Here is an 18,910-nt window from a genome sequence, read left to right on the forward strand (position 1 = left end):
CTTCCTCTGCCTCTGTGGTTCTTCTTCATTTACATTGTTCACGCCACTATTTCCAGAAGCCATGTCTGCTGAATCAGAGCATTTTCCAAATGCAAGACTGATTCTCAAAAATCTTGGCCATAAATACAGGAAGTGCTGAAAGTGAAAATCACAAATCAGAGCAATACAATAAATCCAAGGATTTCTCTCTCTCTCTCTCTCTCTCTCTCTCTCTCTCTCTCTCTCTCTCTCTCTCTTTCTCTCTCTGTTGAACAGCACATATCCAGATGAATACAGATTATTCTGAATTATTTTTAATTGTGTTTTATTTGCTAAAAAATACATTTTTTTCACCTTTACTTGTTCACTTGGGCACTACAGGATGCGTGGGTTGGAGTTGTGACATTAATTTAATTCAATTATTCTCTGGTTTTTGTTATCCCGAGGCACAACTACATGCAAAAAAAGCTTGTGTATGATATTTTCACCTGATTTGCATATTCATCTTTACCCAAACACACACATGTACAAAACACATGCTAATGACACACATGGGATAAAACTGCATCCTTAATATCAATATTCTGTGTTTGTTTGTTTTATTAAAGTTTATATCTATCGTTTCCAATTCAACAGATGTAATACATCATTATTACAAAATCAGATCTCATTATATACAATTTACTGTTTATTAGGATTTTATATTCACTTAATTACTGGTTAATGTCTTAAAACTAACTAAACTTAAATTACATTGTGACATTAAATTTATCTACCAAAATATATATTTATAGTAAGTGAAACATTCTGTGTTAGTAACATCTAAAAAATAACAAGCAAATCATTTTAACTGATATTATTCTAAGAAAATTCAGCTGTAAAAGAAATAGTTCATTTACATAAACAGATTTATAAAATTTTAATAATAAAACAGAGAAATAGGTAAATGATGAGCAGGAAATCAATAAAGGTTAAATTAGAAAAAATATCTAATAGTTTATATAATAATTTTATAAAAAATAAAGCAATAAAACACAAATCCTGTACAGTCTTAAGTGTTATGGAATTAAATAAAGTAAAGATGCCTTTAGAAATTATGAATTTAAACATTTCTACATAAATAAAATCTATCTATCTACAGTATCTATCTATCTATCTATCTATCTATCTATCTATCTATCTATCTATCTAATTATCTATGAGGTAATGAGGTTACTCGTCCTCTTTGCTGCCTACCTAAAACAAGTACTTGCTCTGATCATTTTTGGGACTGAACATTTCCCAGCTCTTTGAAGATAAAGAAAAGCCTGAAAAAAATGTCCAAAAGAGCAAATATTTATAATGATAAACTGTATATAACAGTAATAGATATTGCCTGAAATCTCTCCCTGAAATGTGGACATCACGATATACGGCATGTAATTGATCAGCAGCTTTACCTGATTAACAACCACAATAATAAAAGCTCTTTTTTTCTTCTCGTTCTCCTGCTGTCTTTTCCCGTCTCCTGGTCTACTGCGCTTCAACACCTTGAGGATGGAGAAGCTGAAAAATGTCTGACTGCCAACGACCAGGACGAGAATCACGAACAGAAGCTGAGAGTTTAAAAAGGTAGAGTTGATCACACTCATCATCAGTGTCACCGTCCATGTCAGAAGCAGGCATGTTAGTTTGTACCTCATCACTTTATACTTCAGGTAAGTGATGGGATGAACCACAGCCATGTAGCGATCAAAACACATAGCACACTGGAACAGTGGATAACCTTTAAGATATAAATCATTTAAGTATAAAACTCCTTTAATGAAGGTGGACATGTATGAAGAAACGAACATCATGAGGAACATAACTGGAGATATGAGAGTTCCCATGATGTCTGCACAAAGAATGTTGAATAAGAAGACTTCTGTTTCCAAGGCAGAGTTTCTGATTAAGATCCAGAGAGCCCACGGCACTGTGGGGAATGACAGGATGTAATCCAGGATCATCATGGCCATCATCATCCAGGTCAACAAGGATGACTGACAGTGAGCCGTGTCACCGGTGGTGTTGGAGGATGTGGAGTTTATGACATTAATCATGTCTGGAGGTCAGTTTAGAATCGAGAAAAATGATTAATCATCAGCACACAAACCATAAAGACCAGAACGTTCGCTAAAGAATATGGAAATAAATCAAGAATCTGTAATCTGCATTATAGAGATCTACTGTATAAACATCTCCTGAAATAACAACCACATCCATCTTTTTTTTGGAGCACGTGATGTTCAGCAGATTTATATGTGATTAACTGATCTAAACGTTGATGATTCCACTAAACGATGTAAATATAAAACCAAATAAACATTCAAATAAAATTCAACTCCAAATCCTAATGAGAAAATGTTTTTTTTTGTTTGTTTTTTTTTTTTTATTATTTATTATATTTATTTACTTATAGAGTTATAGACTATATATAATAGAGCTGTGACGTACCTGTGTGATTCAGACTCATTCTGCTCTTGTGTGATATTGTGGCATTAATTTTATGGGCTCAGGGTCACATCACTGCTGTGGTCAGTGGAAACATGTGACGTGACACATGATCAAATTAACCAGTGTGCTGGAGTTTATCCTCATTTCTGTGTGTTTGTAAGTGTGTTGTTTCTTTTATTCCATACCACTGTAGAGCTCCGATTTATTAAAGTCTGATAAGTTTGGAAATCGGACAGATTGTTTGTCTGATGTTCTGTGATCTTGAGATGTAAAGAGTCCAAATCAGGTGGTTAGAATATTTAAATGAGGACTTAAGGTTTAAATAGAGAACTAAAATTGACTAATTAAGAAGAGACAGTTAAGTATATTAGTCAAATTTTACTGCATTAGATGAAAGAATCTCTGAGGGACAGAAGATAGCAGGTGATCTGGGAGAAAAAATAACACTTTTCAGTCATTTGTGTGGAAAAAAGCTTGTGAAATTAAACAGGTAACAAAAATGTGACAAAAACATCCTCCTTTATTCATCCTCAGTCAGAAGAATCCAGAAGGTTGCAGTCTGATTTAAACCAATGGACACTTGACTGAAAGAATTTATAGAGTTTGGTGTTTTGCAGTCAATCAGTTGGTGTAATGTAAACAGTCCGTAATGATCATCACACACACTTTTACTTCAGATTAATTTCTTCCAACTTCAAACTACAGAATCTCCTCAAAGAATCCTGCATCTGAGTTCACCTCTGGATATTTACCAATGGACCAGATGAAGAAAGCAGTGATGAGGAAACTGATCATTATTCACTCAGTATGTTCTGAAGAAGAAGATGGGGAGAACCACTGCAGTGTAAGGCTCCACACTCATCAGAGAACAGTTACAGAACCTTGTTAATGAACTTATTTTTAACACGATACGGCTGAGTATCAGCTTCATATAAATACATGGTAAAGATCTCCTGCACCTCCAGGTTCCTCCAGTCCATCAGGATTTACAGACAAACCCATGTTTCAATCATTTCAGGAACACAGAGAACATGAGGAGAACAGCAGAAGGTCATTATGTTCAAGCAGAGGAATTAAAAACACCAAAAATCCATCATGTGGTTATTAAAGTCAGTTTGTTGATTTGAGAGACAAAACGACACACCTTCTCTGTAAAGGGTTTGGAAATAGACAACAATTTGAATCCTGGGTGGATTATTTGAATTTTCTATTCAAATGAACTATTTAAATAAATAAGCTAGAAGTGAATGTCCAGCAAGCTGGTGTTTTGATAAGATCTGAATAGAAAATAATTGGTTTTGTTTATTTTTCACCCCATGTTTTATTAGTATATAGTAGGTAGCATTTATTATTATTATTATTATTATTATTATTATTATTGTTGTTGTTGTTGTTGTTGTTGTTGTTGTTGTTTTAAATGATATAGTTTTGAATTTCCAGCAGAAAAGAACTCATGAAAATTCATGTTCAGTTTAAATAGATTTTGATATATTTATTAAGTTGCTTGCTTTATTTAAACTGGTTTATTTTTACTAATCATTAATTTCTAACATAATTTGTAACATTGAAATAAAAGTATGCTGGTGAATTTTTATAGAAGATTGAAATTTAATTCTTGGACAAAAACTACAAACCATGGAAATCAATTCTAATTTCAGCTAAAAAACATCATTTACATATTCAGAGAAAGGTATAATAAGCAAATGTATAAAGATTTGTAGCTTTTATATTGTAGTCTCACATCAGAATATACACAAAAAATGTTTGCTAAATTACGTATTAGCTGAACATCAGCAAAAAAATATATCAATATTTTATATGATGAAATGAAAACAAATCTGGAAAATGATTATTTTATCAGAATATAAACATTAATTTATAAAGTAAAATGTTTAAGAAATATTCATAGTATTAGCAAATATGAATTGTGTGTTTAAAGCAAACATCCAACTGTCAGGATTTTGAGGAGAAACTGGTGTGAGAGGTAGAATCCTTCTCCATGTCACTGCGTCATTGTGTCACTGCATCATTGTGTCACTGTGTCATTGTGTCACTGCATCATTTTGTCATTGTGTCATTGTGTCACTGCATCATTGTGTCGCTGCATCATTGTGTCACTGTGTCATTGTGTCACTGCATCATTTTGTCATTGTATCATTGTGTCACTGCATCATTGTGTCGCTGCTTCATTGTGTCACTGTGTCATTGTGTCATTTTGTCACTGTATCATTGTGTCACTGCATCATTGTGTCACTGTGTCATTGTGTCACTGTGTCATTGTGTCACTGCATCATTTTGTCACTGTCATTTTGTCACTGTATCATTGTGTCACTGTCATTGTGTCACTGCATCATTTTGTCACTGCATCATTGTGTCACTGTGTCATTGTGTCACTGTGTCATTGTGTCACTGTGTCATTGTGTCACTGTATCATTGTGTCACTACATCATTGTGTCACTGTGTCATTGTGTCACTACATCATTGTGTCACTGTGTCATTGTGTCACTGCCTCATTTTGTCACTGTATCATTGTGTCACTGCATCATTGTGTCACTGTGTCATTGTGTCACTGTGTCATTGTGTCACTGCGTCATTTTGTCACTGTGTCATTTTGTCACTGCGTCATTGTCTCACTGCGTCATTGTGTCACTGTGTCATTGTGTCACTGTGTCATTTTTTCACTGCATCATTGTATCACTGCATCATTGTATTACTGCATCATTGTGTCACTGTGTCATTGTGTCACTGTGTCATTTTGTCACTGTGTCATTGTTTCACTGTGTCATTGTATCACTGCTTCATTATGTCACTGCATCACTGTATCATTGTGTCACTGCATCACCACTGTCACTGTGTCATTGTGTCACTGTCATTGTGTCACTGCATCATTGTGTCACTGCATCATTGTGTCACTGTGTCATTGTGTCACTGTGTCATTTTGTCACTGTGTCATTGTTTCACTGTGTCATTGTATCACTGCTTCATTGTGTCACTGCATCATTGTGTCACTGCATCATTGTGTCACTGCGTCATTGTGTCACTGTGTCATTGTGTCACTGCGTCATTTTGTCACTGTGTCATTTTGTCACTGTGTCACTGCGTCATTGTGTCACTGTGTCACTGCATCATTATGTCACTGATTCACTCTGCATTGTGTCACCACCCTGTTACAACTTCATACTCTTCCTAAGACCTCACCACGTTTTGTTGCAGGATTTTCGATGTGAGTTCAGAAGAGTGACATAAGGAACCCCGATGAAAGCCCAGCTCTCACTGGGCCAGAACTGAAGAACCGGCTCTCGCTCTGGAACCTCGCTTACAGCATCGAAATACGCGAAACACACACAGCCCAGGTACGAGGCCACACAGATGAGAACGTGCCTGAAATAAACCCTCAGCAGTCAGACTTCAGGATTTTTACTGACAATAATACATTTCTTTTTTCTTTCTTTCTTTTTTTTATTAGTATCCATTCATCACTGTTATCCAAACCCAGGACTGAAAAATATCTATGAACATACACAAAGCTGATATTCTTTATTTCTTTTACTCGTGATTAACTCAGTGTGTGTCCTGTCATATGTTTTTAAAGCATCAATCTGTACCAATTATACAACATCAGTAATCTGGACCATACCAAATGCAGTGTAAGTAGGGGAGGTTCATTTTGGACCAAATTTCACAAAACATCCTGTCACTGATCCAGCAGAGAAGAGCAAGAAACCACCAGACCGCCGAGATTAAACCTAGTTTAAACACACGCTGGTTCTCACACCTGAGGAAAGAAAACACACACTCACAAACACACACAAACACACACACAAACACACAAACAGAGGCAGAGATATTGGTTCAGTACGCAGTGTGTCCACTGGGGGGAAGAAAATCAACTCATGTCACTTTCTTTAGACAGAATTAAACGATATAACATTAATTTGTACAACTTTTTAAAATGCATTTTATTTAATAAAGAATTTGATACATTTTTAATCTAATTTGATTAAAAAATATTAAATTGAACTAAATTTAGTGTAATTTGTGTAATAACAATATTCCTGAAATTTATGGCAGAAGTCAAGGATAAATTCATTCGTGTCATTCACTTTGTCCTGCAGTAATTTTCCTAGTAATACAAAGTTGCATAACAATTACTCACATTTCTTCTGAACAAGTGAGATGTCTGATAGCATGCTATTATAGTCACATTATTAGGAAAAATATCTTTGTGCCCCCAACATAAGGGCCCCATTTCTCACATCCATTATTACCCTGTGTCCAGCATCTCGCCTGTGTGTGTGTGCATGTGTGTGTGTATTTGTGTGTGTGTTTGTGTGTGTTTGTGTGTGTGTTTGTGTGTGTGTGTGTGGCGGGGTGTGTGTGTGTTTGTGTGTGTATTTGCATGTGTGTATTTGTGTGTGTGAGTTTGTGTGTGTGTTTGTGTGTATTTGTGTGTGTGTGTGTTTGTGTGTGTATTTGTGTGTGTGTGTTTGTGTTTGTGTGTTTGTGTGTGTGTGTGTGTGTGTGTGTTTGTGTGTGTGTGTGTGTGTGTGTGTGTGTGTGTGTGTGTGTGTGTGTCTGTGTGTGTGTGTCTGTGTGTGTGTGTGTGTGTGTGTGTGTGTCTGTGTGTGTGTGTCTGTGTGTGTCTGTGTGTGTGTTGTGTGTGTGTGTGTGTGTTCTGTTTCACAATAACTGATGAGGAAAATGAAAAACAGTCTCCAGAAGAATGAGAGCAGGAGTCAAAGCGCATGCAAAACACTGCATGTTTTCAGAGGAATGAGAAATTATGACTATTAATAACAGCAAAAAGAATCTGATGTAAATTAAACAGTCAGTAAAGAAAACAAATATGAGGCTTGTTTTAACTCCACAACCAAAACCTCTTCTCTTCATTAGTTAATAAAAATAACATAATAAAATAAAATAACTCTGATGAACGGCTTTGTCTGTAAAATTGTTGCTTCTTATTTCTTCTTTGACTTAAATCTGTATTCATTTGTTTAATTTAAACTTGAATAAATATATTCATATATATATATATATATATATATATATATATATATATATATATATATATATATACACATTTTCAAATATATAAATATATATTTTTCTACTTCTTACAGTTCTTCTGTCTATATCACTTTTACCTTTCTTTTGTGTGTGTGGTGTGTGTGGTGTGTGGTGGTGTGTTGTGTGTGTGTGTGTGGTGTGTGTTGTGTGTGTTGTGTGTGTGGTGGTGGTGTATTGTGTGTGAGGTGGTGTGTGTTGTATGTGTGGTGTGTGGTGGTGTGTGTGGTGGTGTGGTGTGTCTGGTGGTGTGTGGTGTGTGTGTGTGTGGTGTGTGTGTGTGTAATGGTTCTCTGACCTGAGGAGTTCAGTAGTGAGCAGAACCGTACAGGGGAACCCCAGAGTCATGAGACACACAGAGTTCAGTGTCGGTTTCACGAAGGCCAAACAGGTGAAAACCACCGACAGTAAAATCACCAGCAGCTTAAAGCGACACCTGCTGAATAAAACGTACTGACTGTTACACAGTGCTGACACTGCAGACTCCTTACAGGAAACTTCACATATCGCTGATGACACATGATTATTTAATCAGTTTACGCAGAGCATCTGCTGTACATGTCCCTGTGAGTGAGCTGTTGGTATGGAAACGATAATGTATATTTATGGTATAGATGCATTTCATTATTCATCTTAATTAAACATCTCAATGAAAGTTCTTGATTCCTGGATTTGTGTGAACCTGATTATTACCTTGTGTTTGATGTGTGTACCTGTGTCTCTGGAACATTCTGGGCAGGAGTCTTTTAGGGAACCACATCGCTAACGCACACATCAGCACCCAGAGGATCGCCAGTTCATCCAACATTTGACCAATAAAACTGAGCGTAGCGTGAAAATACGCCGAGCCCAGACCTGGGAGAAGAGAAACCATAATAACTCGTGTTCACATCATTGTAATCCACATCCACCTGTCTGCAGCTTTAGTGATAAAATATATAAAGTAAATGTTACTGAGAGTCCATAAGTTTTCACACCCCACCGCCAGTTTAATCATCAGGAGTCACATGATCCATTAAACGAAGTCTATTTGTGTGCAATTAAAGTGTCACACGGTGTGAGAATGAATAAACCTAAACAAACAGGGTCATGAAGAAGAAGTTCATCGTACTAAACCTCTAGACCTACTTGTCCTTATCATCTGGTTGGAAATCTGATCTGTATTGTGTATAAATTTCACTGGATACGGTGGCAGTTAAAAAGATTTAACCGACGCCTCTTTAGCTTGTAAGCCGAGAGAAACCAAAGACTCTGATAGTGTTGTTAGAGACACAGGTTATTAAAGCAGAAGTGAACAATGCGTAGTCTGGATGTTGATGAGAGCCACCATGGAGATGGAGATCGTCTCCTAGAATCTGTTTAAAGCTCGTTATCTGATACACAGACGTCCCGTACCGACCCTGACTCCATCAGCTCACTGTACTTTCTTCACTTTACTTGATTCTACCCTGTGGATGAATATCAGAAACTGCAAATGTCTCGAGAAAAGAGTTTATTATCAGTGGAGGAAGCAGGAGGTCGTATCTCTGAGGAAACGTCTCCAACAGTTACTGCATTATCTACAGACTCCACTGTTCCAAACACACAGAAAAGTTCAGAAAATGCTGAAAGATGTTTTAGAAGAAATTCACACTTGCTGAAATAAACAAGACATCTGTAAAACATAAGAACAAGTCAAAATGTCCTGGAATCTGATTCCTGAAGTTACAAAAAAACTGTTAAAATTCTACCATATTATATATTTGTGATCATCTACCGCTTCCCTTAATACCTCTATGTTTTAGTAATGTTAAGTGTAAGAAGAAACTTTTTCAGTTTTGCTTGTTACATTTTTAAATCATATCTGAATAACGTCTCTAACACAACAGCTTTAAGGGACAGAAATGTTTTTATTTATTTATTTAAGGTTTCGTCACTTACCAACCACCATGAGCAGGAACCATATGACATAAATCCCACGGTTATAACACACCGCATACTGATGGAATAAATGCATCAGGAGAGGAGGAAGCACGAAGAACAGCACATTACTGATCTGAAAGCAAGGAAAAAGAAATTGGATGGTTTAAATTACAGATAAAGCAAATTTGGGGAAAAGCAAAATAAAGAAAAAGAAGAATGGAATTATAAAATAACAAGCATTTGTAGTTTAGTGTGTATAACTTTTAAAACTTAAATCAGAAGAAGAAGAAGAAGAAACGATAACAATAGTGTATGGAATAAATAATATTACAGTGATAATAAAGGTCTCTGACCGTGTTGTAGAACTCAGCGATGTTGGGATGGACGAGATAATTTCCTTCACACCAGTCCACTTCTGAGCTACCAGGTTGGAGCTGATCTCTCCAGCTCTCAGCGTTTACCATCACCACCCTCGTCGTCGTCGTCATCATCATCATCATCATCATCATCATCATCATCATCATCACCCTGTTGCTGATCCTCTCTCCTCGTTGTCCTCCTGCATGCTCTCACACTCAGCTCTAAATAACACACAGTGACTTCAGAATAAAAACTTTAACCCTCGGTGAGATCACTAACACAACAGAGCCGGTCACGTGACCTCAGCTGTCAATCACACGCTTTATTAAACAGCTTACAATGAAAAAACAACAACAATCATCATCACAGCCCTTTTGTTTTATTCAGTGCCACTTGTTAAACGTTCAGAAGAGAAAATCTGCTTTTGTTTTTTCTCCAGTCATTTCTAAAAACATTACAGAAGACTTTCACTTTAACCCTTATATATAAACAAAGTTTATTATGTTTTAACTACATAATAATGTGTAATAAACACCAGTATGAGGGTATAAATCGTTTTATTTTTCATTTATTAATTACAAAGGTAAATAAATAAATAAATAATATTTACAACCGAATTTATTTATTTTTATGTTAGTTTTAAACTAAATTATTAAAAATTGTAGCAAAATTTAATAAACGCAAATTTAATTTAGTTTATTAAATATATGAATTAGTCAGGAATTAATTTATTTGTATTTTTTGTGAATTAATTTATTTGTATTTTTTTTGGAATTAATTTATTTGTATTTTTTTGGAATTCATTTATTTGTATTTTTTGGTAATTAATTTATTTGTATTTTTTGTGAATTAATTTATTTGTATTTTTTGTGAATTAATCTATTTGTATTTTTGGTGAATTAATCTATTTGTATTTTTTGGTGAATTAATTTATTTGTTTTTTTGTGAATTAATTTATTAGTATTTTTTGTGAATTAATTTATTTGTATTTTTTGGTGAATTAATTTATTTGTATGTTTGGTGAATTCATTTATTTGTATTTGTTGGTGAATTAATTTATTTGTATTTTTTGGTGAATTAATTTATTTGTATTTTTGGTGAATTCATTTATGTGTATTTTTGGTGAATTAATTCATTTGTATTTTTTGGGGAATTAATTTATTTGTATTTATTGGTGAATTAATTTATTTGTATTTTTTGGTGAATTAATTTATTTGTCTTTTTTGGTGAATTAATTTATTTGTATTTTTGGTGAATTAATTTATTTGTATTTTTTGTGAATTAGTTTATTTGTATTTTTGGTGAATTAATCTATTTGTATTTTTTGGTGAATTCATTTATGTGTATTTTTGGTGAATTAATTCATTTGTCTTTTTTGGTGAATTAATTTATTTGTATTTTTGGTGAATTCATTTATGTGTATTTTTGGTGAATTAATTTATTTGTATTTGTGTTGATTATACTCCGGAAGTTGCAGTACGGTGATGTGAAATCTCGCGATACTTGGAGCCCGTATGTGAGAGCAGGCAGCGGGCTTCCGGTCTTTTCCGTGTGGACGCGCACACAGACGCAGCTGTAAAATGAAGGTGAGTTTAATGTTGTGTGTTTTAGCGCTGTGTCTCTTACAGATAGGGCGGAATGTGACCAGGACACATTGACGGTGTGTAACACGCTCACTGGCGTGTGATGGCGGCTGTGTGTGAGGCGGATGGTGACGGATTTAACGGGCTGTAGAGCAGCTAACTGCTAACTACAACATGGCGGAGGTCTGAAACAGAAATGACAGAATGTTGAGGGATGAAGTGGCTTTGGGGTTTGTGGTTCAGGGGTTTTGGGAGAGAAAGTTGTAATGTTTTTAAACGGAAAAAGTAACGAAACACCACATAATGTGTCCAACTTAGTTAGCATACATATGGGGCTCAAACTAACCGGGTTACTCTGGTCCCGGGTTACACTTGTTTAACATGTCTAACTATGTGCTGAGTTGGTTCTGAATGAGTACTGAGTCGGTTCTGAATGAGTACTGAGTCAGATTAGGGTACTGAATCAGGTTAGGGTACTGAGTCGGTTCTGAAAGTACTGAGTCGGTTCTGAATAAGTACTGAATCATAAACCTGTGATGTTCTTCCTGATTCGTCTCCGTAGCTCAATATTTCCTTCCCTGCCACTGGCTGTCAGAAGCTCATTGAAGTGGATGATGAGCGCAAGCTGAGGACCTTCTATGAGAAGCGCATGGCCACTGAGGTGTCTGCTGACCCTCTGGGTGATGAGTGGAAGGTGAGTCTCTTATTTTCCCACCTGGACCTTTCAGATCCATGTTTGCTGAATGTTCTCTTAGTGATCTTTTGTTTCTCTGGAGCTCTGCTTTAAACCCCCGTCTCCATGTCACAGCTGTACTGATCCTCAGTGTCGCATTAAATACTGAATGTTTTAACACTGTACATAAGAGTGGATTGTGTCTCATAGTGTTTGTGCTTCACTAGCTGTAGTGTGTCATGTGTTGGTGTGCATTTGTGTTGAAGATGTAAACCCAGAAGCTCAGCACACCAGTAGACCCCTTTCTGGCTGATCAGTAGCTCTAAAGGGGGGGCAGCGTGATGCTATAGTGAGTGGAGTCGCAAACCGGATAACGACTTGATCTGTTCACACTGCAACTGGTCGAACTGCGTCGCTCCAACATTCCTTTCCTCTGTTGTCCCGTGAGCCGTGTGTGTGTGTAAGATTAACCTGTGTGTTTGTTTCTGTCTCAGGGCTATGTGGTGCGCATCAGTGGAGGAAACGATAAGCAGGGTTTCCCCATGAAGCAGGGTGTTCTGACCAACGGCCGTGTGCGTCTGCTCCTCAGTAAGGGTCACTCGTGCTACAGGCCTCGACGCACCGGAGAGCGCAAACGCAAATCTGTCCGCGGCTGCATCGTCGACGCCAACCTCAGCGTCCTCAACCTGGTCATCGTCCGGAAGGGTGAGACGTCCAGCTCAGTCGTGTGTAGTGTTAATTTCGTCACCTATTTTTAATTTAGTCTTGTGTCAAATGTACTTGTTAGTTTTAGTCATATTTAGTCATTCACATATCTTTTGTTAGTCTTAGTTTTAGTCGACTAAAAGTCTCATTTTAGTCTAGTTTTGGTCAAAAGAAAAGTCAAGGTATCTTAGTCAAGTTTTAGTCGACTAAGTCTTTTAATTTTAGTCTAGTTTTAGTCAAAAAATTGTAGCTTGACCACATCTGGAATCTATTGTAAGAATAAATACAACGAGGCCTCATTAAATGCAATAATATCAGGAACACAAGTGTTACAGTGGAAATAAATAACTTAATGAAAAGCCTAAGTTCAAAACTGTGTGTGTATGTATGTGTGTGTATGTGTATGTGTGTGTATGTATATATATATATATATATATATATATATATATATATATATATATATATATATATATATATATATATATATATAAAAATTACCAACTTAATGCAAGTTATACATGGTATTGCACACACCATTATTGTTGATATTTGGAGCAATATTACATGTAGTTGTTAAACTTGATCCCCTTACATATACATTTTCTTTTAAGCCTAATTATTAATTTTGATTATGATGTGATTGTGACAGGGAAGAGGTTTCAGGTTGGGGGTGCTGAGTTTTTTTGTCACCACTTTTGAATAAGAAACAATATCAAGGCTATAAAACTTGTCAAAACTCAGCGAATCACAAAAGTATCAGTAAGAAGTTGAGAACACTCGTTTAAACAGTGCATACACTCGAACTTGACTGCACATCACATATTTTACTTTATTGATGCTGCTTTTAATCGGAATGCAAAGACCGGTCATCGGGACATAAGCTGTCATGTACAATAAAAGAGCCTGCGCAGCGACAGGAAATATAATTTAACACAAAAAGCTGCCTAGACCAGGGGTGGACTTGCGTTCAGGAGTTTTTATTTATTTTATTAATTTTAAATAATTTTATACGTTAGTTATAATTAGAAAATAATAGATCATTAATTCATTTTCTGGCTGCATACAAAGTTTTGTTCTTACCATAATGTCAGAAGTGTTTGGGTTTCTGCCCCCAGTGTAACCCACACTACAGGCTCCTGTGACTGCTTTAGCTCGTTTCTGTTGGTTATCTAGTTGATTGCTTTGGGTTTGTGTTTCAGTCCTAATTTATTTTGGGGTTAGAAATTGTTTACAAAGATAAAGAACCTGAATTGTGTTGAAGGATTTATTTTGAAAGTTGCTGAAACAGCAGTGCTGATGGTCAAAGAAGCGTTTATTAAAATGAACTCTAACAATGTTGAATTCCATTAAGGAGAAAATTAATTCTGTCATCTGTGTTTACGTTTATTTATTTAGTGTGAAAGTTTTTATTATAGTGTTTTGTTTAATGCTTGGTGTTTAGTGTGATTTCAGTCTGTAGCATTAAACATTAAATCTGTGTGTAGGTGAGAAGGACATCCCCGGACTGACCGACAGCACCGTGCCTCGCCGCCTGGGCCCCAAGAGAGCCAGCAAGATCCGCAAGCTCTTTAACCTGTCCAAAGAGGACGATGTCAGGCAGTATGTGGTGCGCAGACCCCTGACTAAGGAAGGTGAGGAACAGCTTTCTCTAATCCTAATGCTTAGGTCTGGTGTCTGATATTTGGGTTGGAGGAACGTATTAGAAGTGTGAGTAGTTTTAAGGTTCAGGAGAAGCTCGGCACACCAGTAGACCCTTTTTAGCTGGTCGGTAGCTTTAAAGGGGGGACAGCGTGATGCCACAGTGACCATGGAGCTGCAAACCGGATAACGACCTGATCTGTACACAGCACGGCTGGTCGCACTGCATCGCTCCAACAAACATTCACACACACACACACCTTCAGCTTCTGACTAAACCTTTGCATTGTGCTTCACATTTTCTCGTCAGTCTGAACAATCTGATCCCTCTTTAGGTAAGAAGCCCAGGACTAAGGCCCCTAAGATCCAGCGCTTGGTGACTCCTCGTGTGCTGCAGCACAAGCGCCGTCGCATTGCCCTCAAGAGACAGAGAACACAGAAGAACAAGGATGAAGCTGCAGAGTACGCCAAGCTCCTGGCCAAGAGACTGAAGGTACAAGATTATCAGAGCTGCGTCTTTCTCACTGTTCCTGGAACATACTTGTGTTTACTTTTGTGTGACAGGATTCAGTAGGGACTCATTTGTGTTATCTGCTCTGTTGTACAGGAGGCCAAGGAGAAACGACAGGAGAAGATCGCCAAGAGACGTCGCCTCTCCTCCCTGAGAGCCTCCCAGTCCAAATCTGAGTCCAGTCAGAAATAACTTGGTGCTTGTAGATCATAAATAAAACATCACAAACGTTTTGCTCACTTCTGCTGTGTGTGTTTGTGTGTGTGTGTGCGAGCACAGACATCGCCTTCTATCAGAAACCTGGATCATTTTAAGCTAGAGAGGTGAAATGATATGAGGTTTGAAACTGATATAAAAATGTAATTGTTGCTCAATAATTCTCATAAGTATGAATTACACAGATTACTGGGGTGATTTATAAAGCCACACCATTTCAGATGGACTACAAAGTTTTGTTTTTTCATGTCCGAGTTATAAACCAGTCCTTAAAGGGTTTATGTTCTCTTTATATATAACCACCTTTCACTCATCAAACCCGGTTTAGCTCCATATGTCTTGTCCTGGAGCTCGTACGCGTGGTGCTGTGCGGTTTGTGGCCAGTGCGTGGCAGCAGAACCGAATACAGCTGCATTCACTTCTTATTCTAGTGCACTGACTTATGTGCGCCACAAGAGGGCAGTCTCGTGTTTCACCAATCCAGCACATTGGTCAGGATAAATAACTGCCCTTGTGCTCAGTGCTGTGACGTGTGAATTCACGTCAGTGTCCTGGGGACGTCACTTATACACGTTTATAGATGCATAAGATGTTACACCATGTTCTCTGCCCCTCACTGACTATTATTATTGTGTTTATTATATAATAGTGTTATATAGTGACCTGTATGTTCTGTCACGTGCATGACTTTAATGTTAAGGTAATAAAGGGTCCTGTTAGTGTTAATCTCACACGAGCATGTTTATTATGGGATGTTATTAAGGTTAATTAATAACGCTCGTGTGATTGTGACGCGTGAGTGTGTTTTCTTCTCTTGCGACACACACACACATCACACACATCTCTCTCTCACACACACACACGCCCCCTTCGTTAAAACCGTAACACAGCACAGAGTGACGTGATTTCACGTAGCACGTGTACAGGAGCGCGTTCACGTGGCGGGGACGAGCGGGGACGAGAGCGAGCGCTTGTAAAGAATGTGAGCGGTTTTTCTGCGGCTTTATACAGTACAGTGATGGAGATGGAGGTGGAATCAGCCGAGTGAGTATCATGTACAGGGGTGTGTGTGTGTGTCTGTACAGGAGTGTGGTGTGTGTATGTATGTGTGTGTGTCTTTACAGGAGTGTGGTGTGATGTCTTTGTGTGTGTGTGTGTGTGAGAGAGTGTGTGTTTGTCTGTCTGTGTGTGTGTGTGAGAGAGAGATGCAACTTTGCATTAAATAATGAATGCAACAGTCATTTTTCTTGACTCTTGCTGCTGCTCTGAAGCGTCTCGTCTGTAAAAATATCTAAGAGTAAAATGTCAGCAGCTATTATTAAATGTCACGTTCATGCCGCAGTCTCATTAAGTCAGATTTAATGATTCACACCTTAAACTCTGCTCTTATTGGGAGATTTTTAGAGCTTGTTTCGTTCTAGAGCTTTAAACAGCAAAGTGTCTGTAGATCTATAGATGGAGGGATGGAGTGTAAATGTTGACCACAGGAGACTGTTGTGTTTATTGAGTTCTGCAGGATCTTCACTGGCTTTTCTGCTCATTTCAGACTGTTCATTAAGCTCTCGTGCTCCGTCTTGTCAATTGCTGAGGAAATAATAATCCAAAGTAGAACAAAGAACTAAAGTCTTGACTCTGAAGTTCTGAAAGGAGAATCTGTTGTTTCAGGGTTTAAATAATTACAGCAACGTGGGGTTTGAGAGAGAGGAGAAAATCAACCAACAAACCCTTCTGTTATTTAGGATCTGTAGGATCTTTAGGATCTTCTTTTTATAGAAGTTTTTCAATCGATTTTAAAATCAAAATATAATTAGTAAAATAATTTGATGAAATTGAATGTTTTGAATTTCTTTTGGTTTTGAATTGTTCCTTTTCTTACCAACAGCTGAAGGAGATAAAATTAATTACAGTTTGAAAAATAAAAAGTTAAAATATTTGTTAAATATTTAATTGTGTTATTATCATTTAATGGTCATAGATGATGGGTAACATTGCTTAGCATTTCTTAATTCTAAGATTTTTATTTTCATTCATTCATTCATTCATCTTCTACCGCTTATCCGAACTACCTCGGGTCACGGGGAGCCTGTGCCAATCTCAGGCTTCATTGGGCATCAAGGCAGGATACACCCTGGATGGAGTGCCAACCCATCGCAGGGCACACACACACACACTCTCATTCACTCACGCAATCACACACTAGGGACAATTTTCCAGAGATGCCAATCAACCTACCATGCATGTCTTTGGACCGGGAAGGAAACCGGAGTACCTGGAGGAAACCCCCGAGGCACAGGGAGAACATGCAAACTCCACACACACAAGGTGGAGACGGGAATCGAACCCCGACCCTGGAGGTGTGAGGCGAACGTGCTAACCACTAAGCCACCGTGCCCCCCAGATTTTTATTTTAATCTTTTTTATTTTTGTTTAATTTTTTAAATTTTTTTGCAAAATGTAAAAATGAAATGGTTTATTTTTTATCTTTATATTTCTAATTTAATTCTATTTTTAAAGGAAAAACATTGTGGAGTCTTTAATGGTGTTTAGTGTCTAATGCTGTATGTGTGATGGTCAGGAACTCATCTCATGTCCAGTATGATGTAGAAGGTTAGATTAGAACTGACTGTGTGTGTTTGTGTGTGTGTGCGTGTTTGTGTCTGTGCCTGCGTGTGTGTGTGTGATCTGGAGCAGTGTGATCCGGCTGATCATGCAGTACCTGAAGGAGAACAATCTGCCACGCACACTGGCCACGCTGCAGGAGGAGAGTACGGTGGTGTTGAACACAATCGACAGCATCGAGAGCTTCATGGAGGACGTGAACAGCGGCCGGTGGGATGCAGTGCTGCGAGCCATCCAACACCTCAAACTACCTGACAAGCTGCTCATCGACCTGTACGAACAGGTAAGACACTTCAGTGTGCACCATGCGTTAAGGACAGTTTGTAAAGCAAATATGAGACGTGGTGTAAATGTGGCGTAAATGCATAATGTATGCAAATTACATGCAAATTCTGACAAGTTTTTGGAAAGGTATGTTAATGAACAGGTTCCAAATGCAAATGAATCATATGTCACTGCGTCCCAGGTGAGGATTTGTCTTTTGTTTCATCTTCAGATGAACATTTGATTGAAATCCAGTGTTTTTAAACATTAAAATGTTCTGACGTTGGAGCTCTTATATAATTTATAATCTTTATTACGTCCTGTTTTCTTTTCACAGATTATGTTGCTGTTGTTTATGGTCACAATATGGTCTTGTCACACAAATCCACTTATTGCTCCAGTGAAGCTGCTGAAATTCTCTTTAATGGATTTTTTTGTGCAGTTTGTTGTTATAGATGTGACGTGTAACGACGAACACGACAACCTCACAGTGGAACTGAGAACATTCTCACAGCTTAATGTCTTTCTTGTGATTCATCTCTTTTCATGTCGATGGACGAAGAAGAGATTTTAGATGTGTGCAGAATCGTATTTAAAAAAGAGTTCTAGGAAGTTTGTATAAAGGAGCTGCAGCTAATCTGCTGCTCTGTGATCATAAAGTCTGTTGTGTGCTGATTTCAGGACTTTTATTTACAATCTGATGTCATGGTAAACTTCCTGTAAACACACGTCTTTATGTCGATCTGTCTGTTTCCCACCAGGTCGTACTGGAGCTGATTGAGCTGAAAGAACTCGGAGCCGCCACTTGTTTACTGACTCAGACGGACCCCATGATCATGCTGAAACACACTCAGCCTGAACGATACACCAAGCTGGAGGCTCTGCTCTCAAACAAGTTCGACCCCAACGAGGTAGGTG

At 37.5% G+C, this 18,910-nt stretch overlaps 3 protein-coding genes across 5 annotated transcripts in view; 2 read left to right on the plus strand and 1 right to left on the minus strand.

The window, feature by feature from the left end:
- Positions 1–5,249: 5,249 nt before the first annotated feature.
- On the minus strand, positions 5,250–9,943 carry LOC132860471 (alkaline ceramidase 2-like). 2 transcript variants are annotated; one of them, XM_060891700.1, is made up of 6 exons: positions 9,777–9,943; positions 9,442–9,556; positions 8,235–8,376; positions 7,820–7,957; positions 6,092–6,229; positions 5,250–5,835 (listed from the first exon to the last, which is right to left on the minus strand). In XM_060891700.1, the coding sequence occupies exons 1-6, from the start codon at positions 9,939–9,941 to the stop codon at positions 5,649–5,651; spliced, it is 885 nt and encodes a 294-aa protein (XP_060747683.1). In that variant the 5' UTR covers positions 9,942–9,943; the 3' UTR covers positions 5,250–5,648. The 2 variants fall into 2 exon arrangements, with proteins under 2 accessions (XP_060747683.1, XP_060747675.1); XM_060891692.1 differs by having other exon boundaries at positions 7,820–7,960.
- A 1,326-nt stretch (positions 9,944–11,269) lies between these two features.
- On the plus strand, positions 11,270–15,132 carry rps6 (ribosomal protein S6). Its single transcript, XM_060864065.1, has 6 exons — positions 11,270–11,369; positions 11,929–12,060; positions 12,534–12,744; positions 14,229–14,375; positions 14,718–14,875; positions 14,990–15,132. Exons 1-6 carry the CDS (start codon positions 11,364–11,366, stop codon positions 15,083–15,085), a joined length of 750 nt encoding a protein of 249 aa, XP_060720048.1. The 5' UTR covers positions 11,270–11,363; the 3' UTR covers positions 15,086–15,132.
- Positions 15,133–16,063: 931 nt separating this feature from the next.
- Positions 16,064–18,910, plus strand: part of smu1b (SMU1 DNA replication regulator and spliceosomal factor b) — a 12,986-nt gene continuing 10,139 nt past the window's right edge. The window contains exons 1-3 of one of the 2 annotated variants that reach the window (XM_060864067.1): positions 16,064–16,153; positions 17,801–18,011; positions 18,754–18,903. In XM_060864067.1, the coding sequence (XP_060720050.1) occupies positions 16,128–16,153; positions 17,801–18,011; positions 18,754–18,903 (387 nt within the window). In that variant the 5' untranslated portion in view covers positions 16,064–16,127. Of the gene's footprint in view, positions 16,154–17,797; positions 18,012–18,753; positions 18,904–18,910 lie in introns of both variants that reach the window. The other variant, XM_060864066.1, reaches the window with a different exon arrangement.

This window comes from Tachysurus vachellii, chromosome 2, assembly GCF_030014155.1.
Source record: "Tachysurus vachellii isolate PV-2020 chromosome 2, HZAU_Pvac_v1, whole genome shotgun sequence".
NCBI classification, from domain to species: domain Eukaryota; kingdom Metazoa; phylum Chordata; class Actinopteri; order Siluriformes; family Bagridae; genus Tachysurus; species Tachysurus vachellii.

Bases quoted from the DNA above. Each gene is read 5' to 3' on its own strand.
- LOC132860471 (XM_060891692.1), bottom strand. From the start codon at position 9,941: ATGATGATGATGATGATGATGATGATGATGATGACGACGACGACGAGG. The intron at 9,557-9,776 runs GTCAGAGACCTT...CCTTGCTTTCAG, and splicing joins TCGCTGAGTTCTACAACACG to ATCAGTAATGTGCTGTTCTT. The intron at 6,230-7,819 runs GTCAGAGAACCA...TTCTTTCCTCAG, and splicing joins CTCACTACTGAACTCCTCAG to GTGTGAGAACCAGCGTGTGT.
- rps6 (XM_060864065.1), top strand. The intron at 12,061-12,533 runs GTGAGTCTCTTA...TTTCTGTCTCAG, and splicing joins CTCTGGGTGATGAGTGGAAG to GGCTATGTGGTGCGCATCAG. The intron at 14,876-14,989 runs GTACAAGATTAT...TCTGTTGTACAG, and splicing joins TCCTGGCCAAGAGACTGAAG to GAGGCCAAGGAGAAACGACA.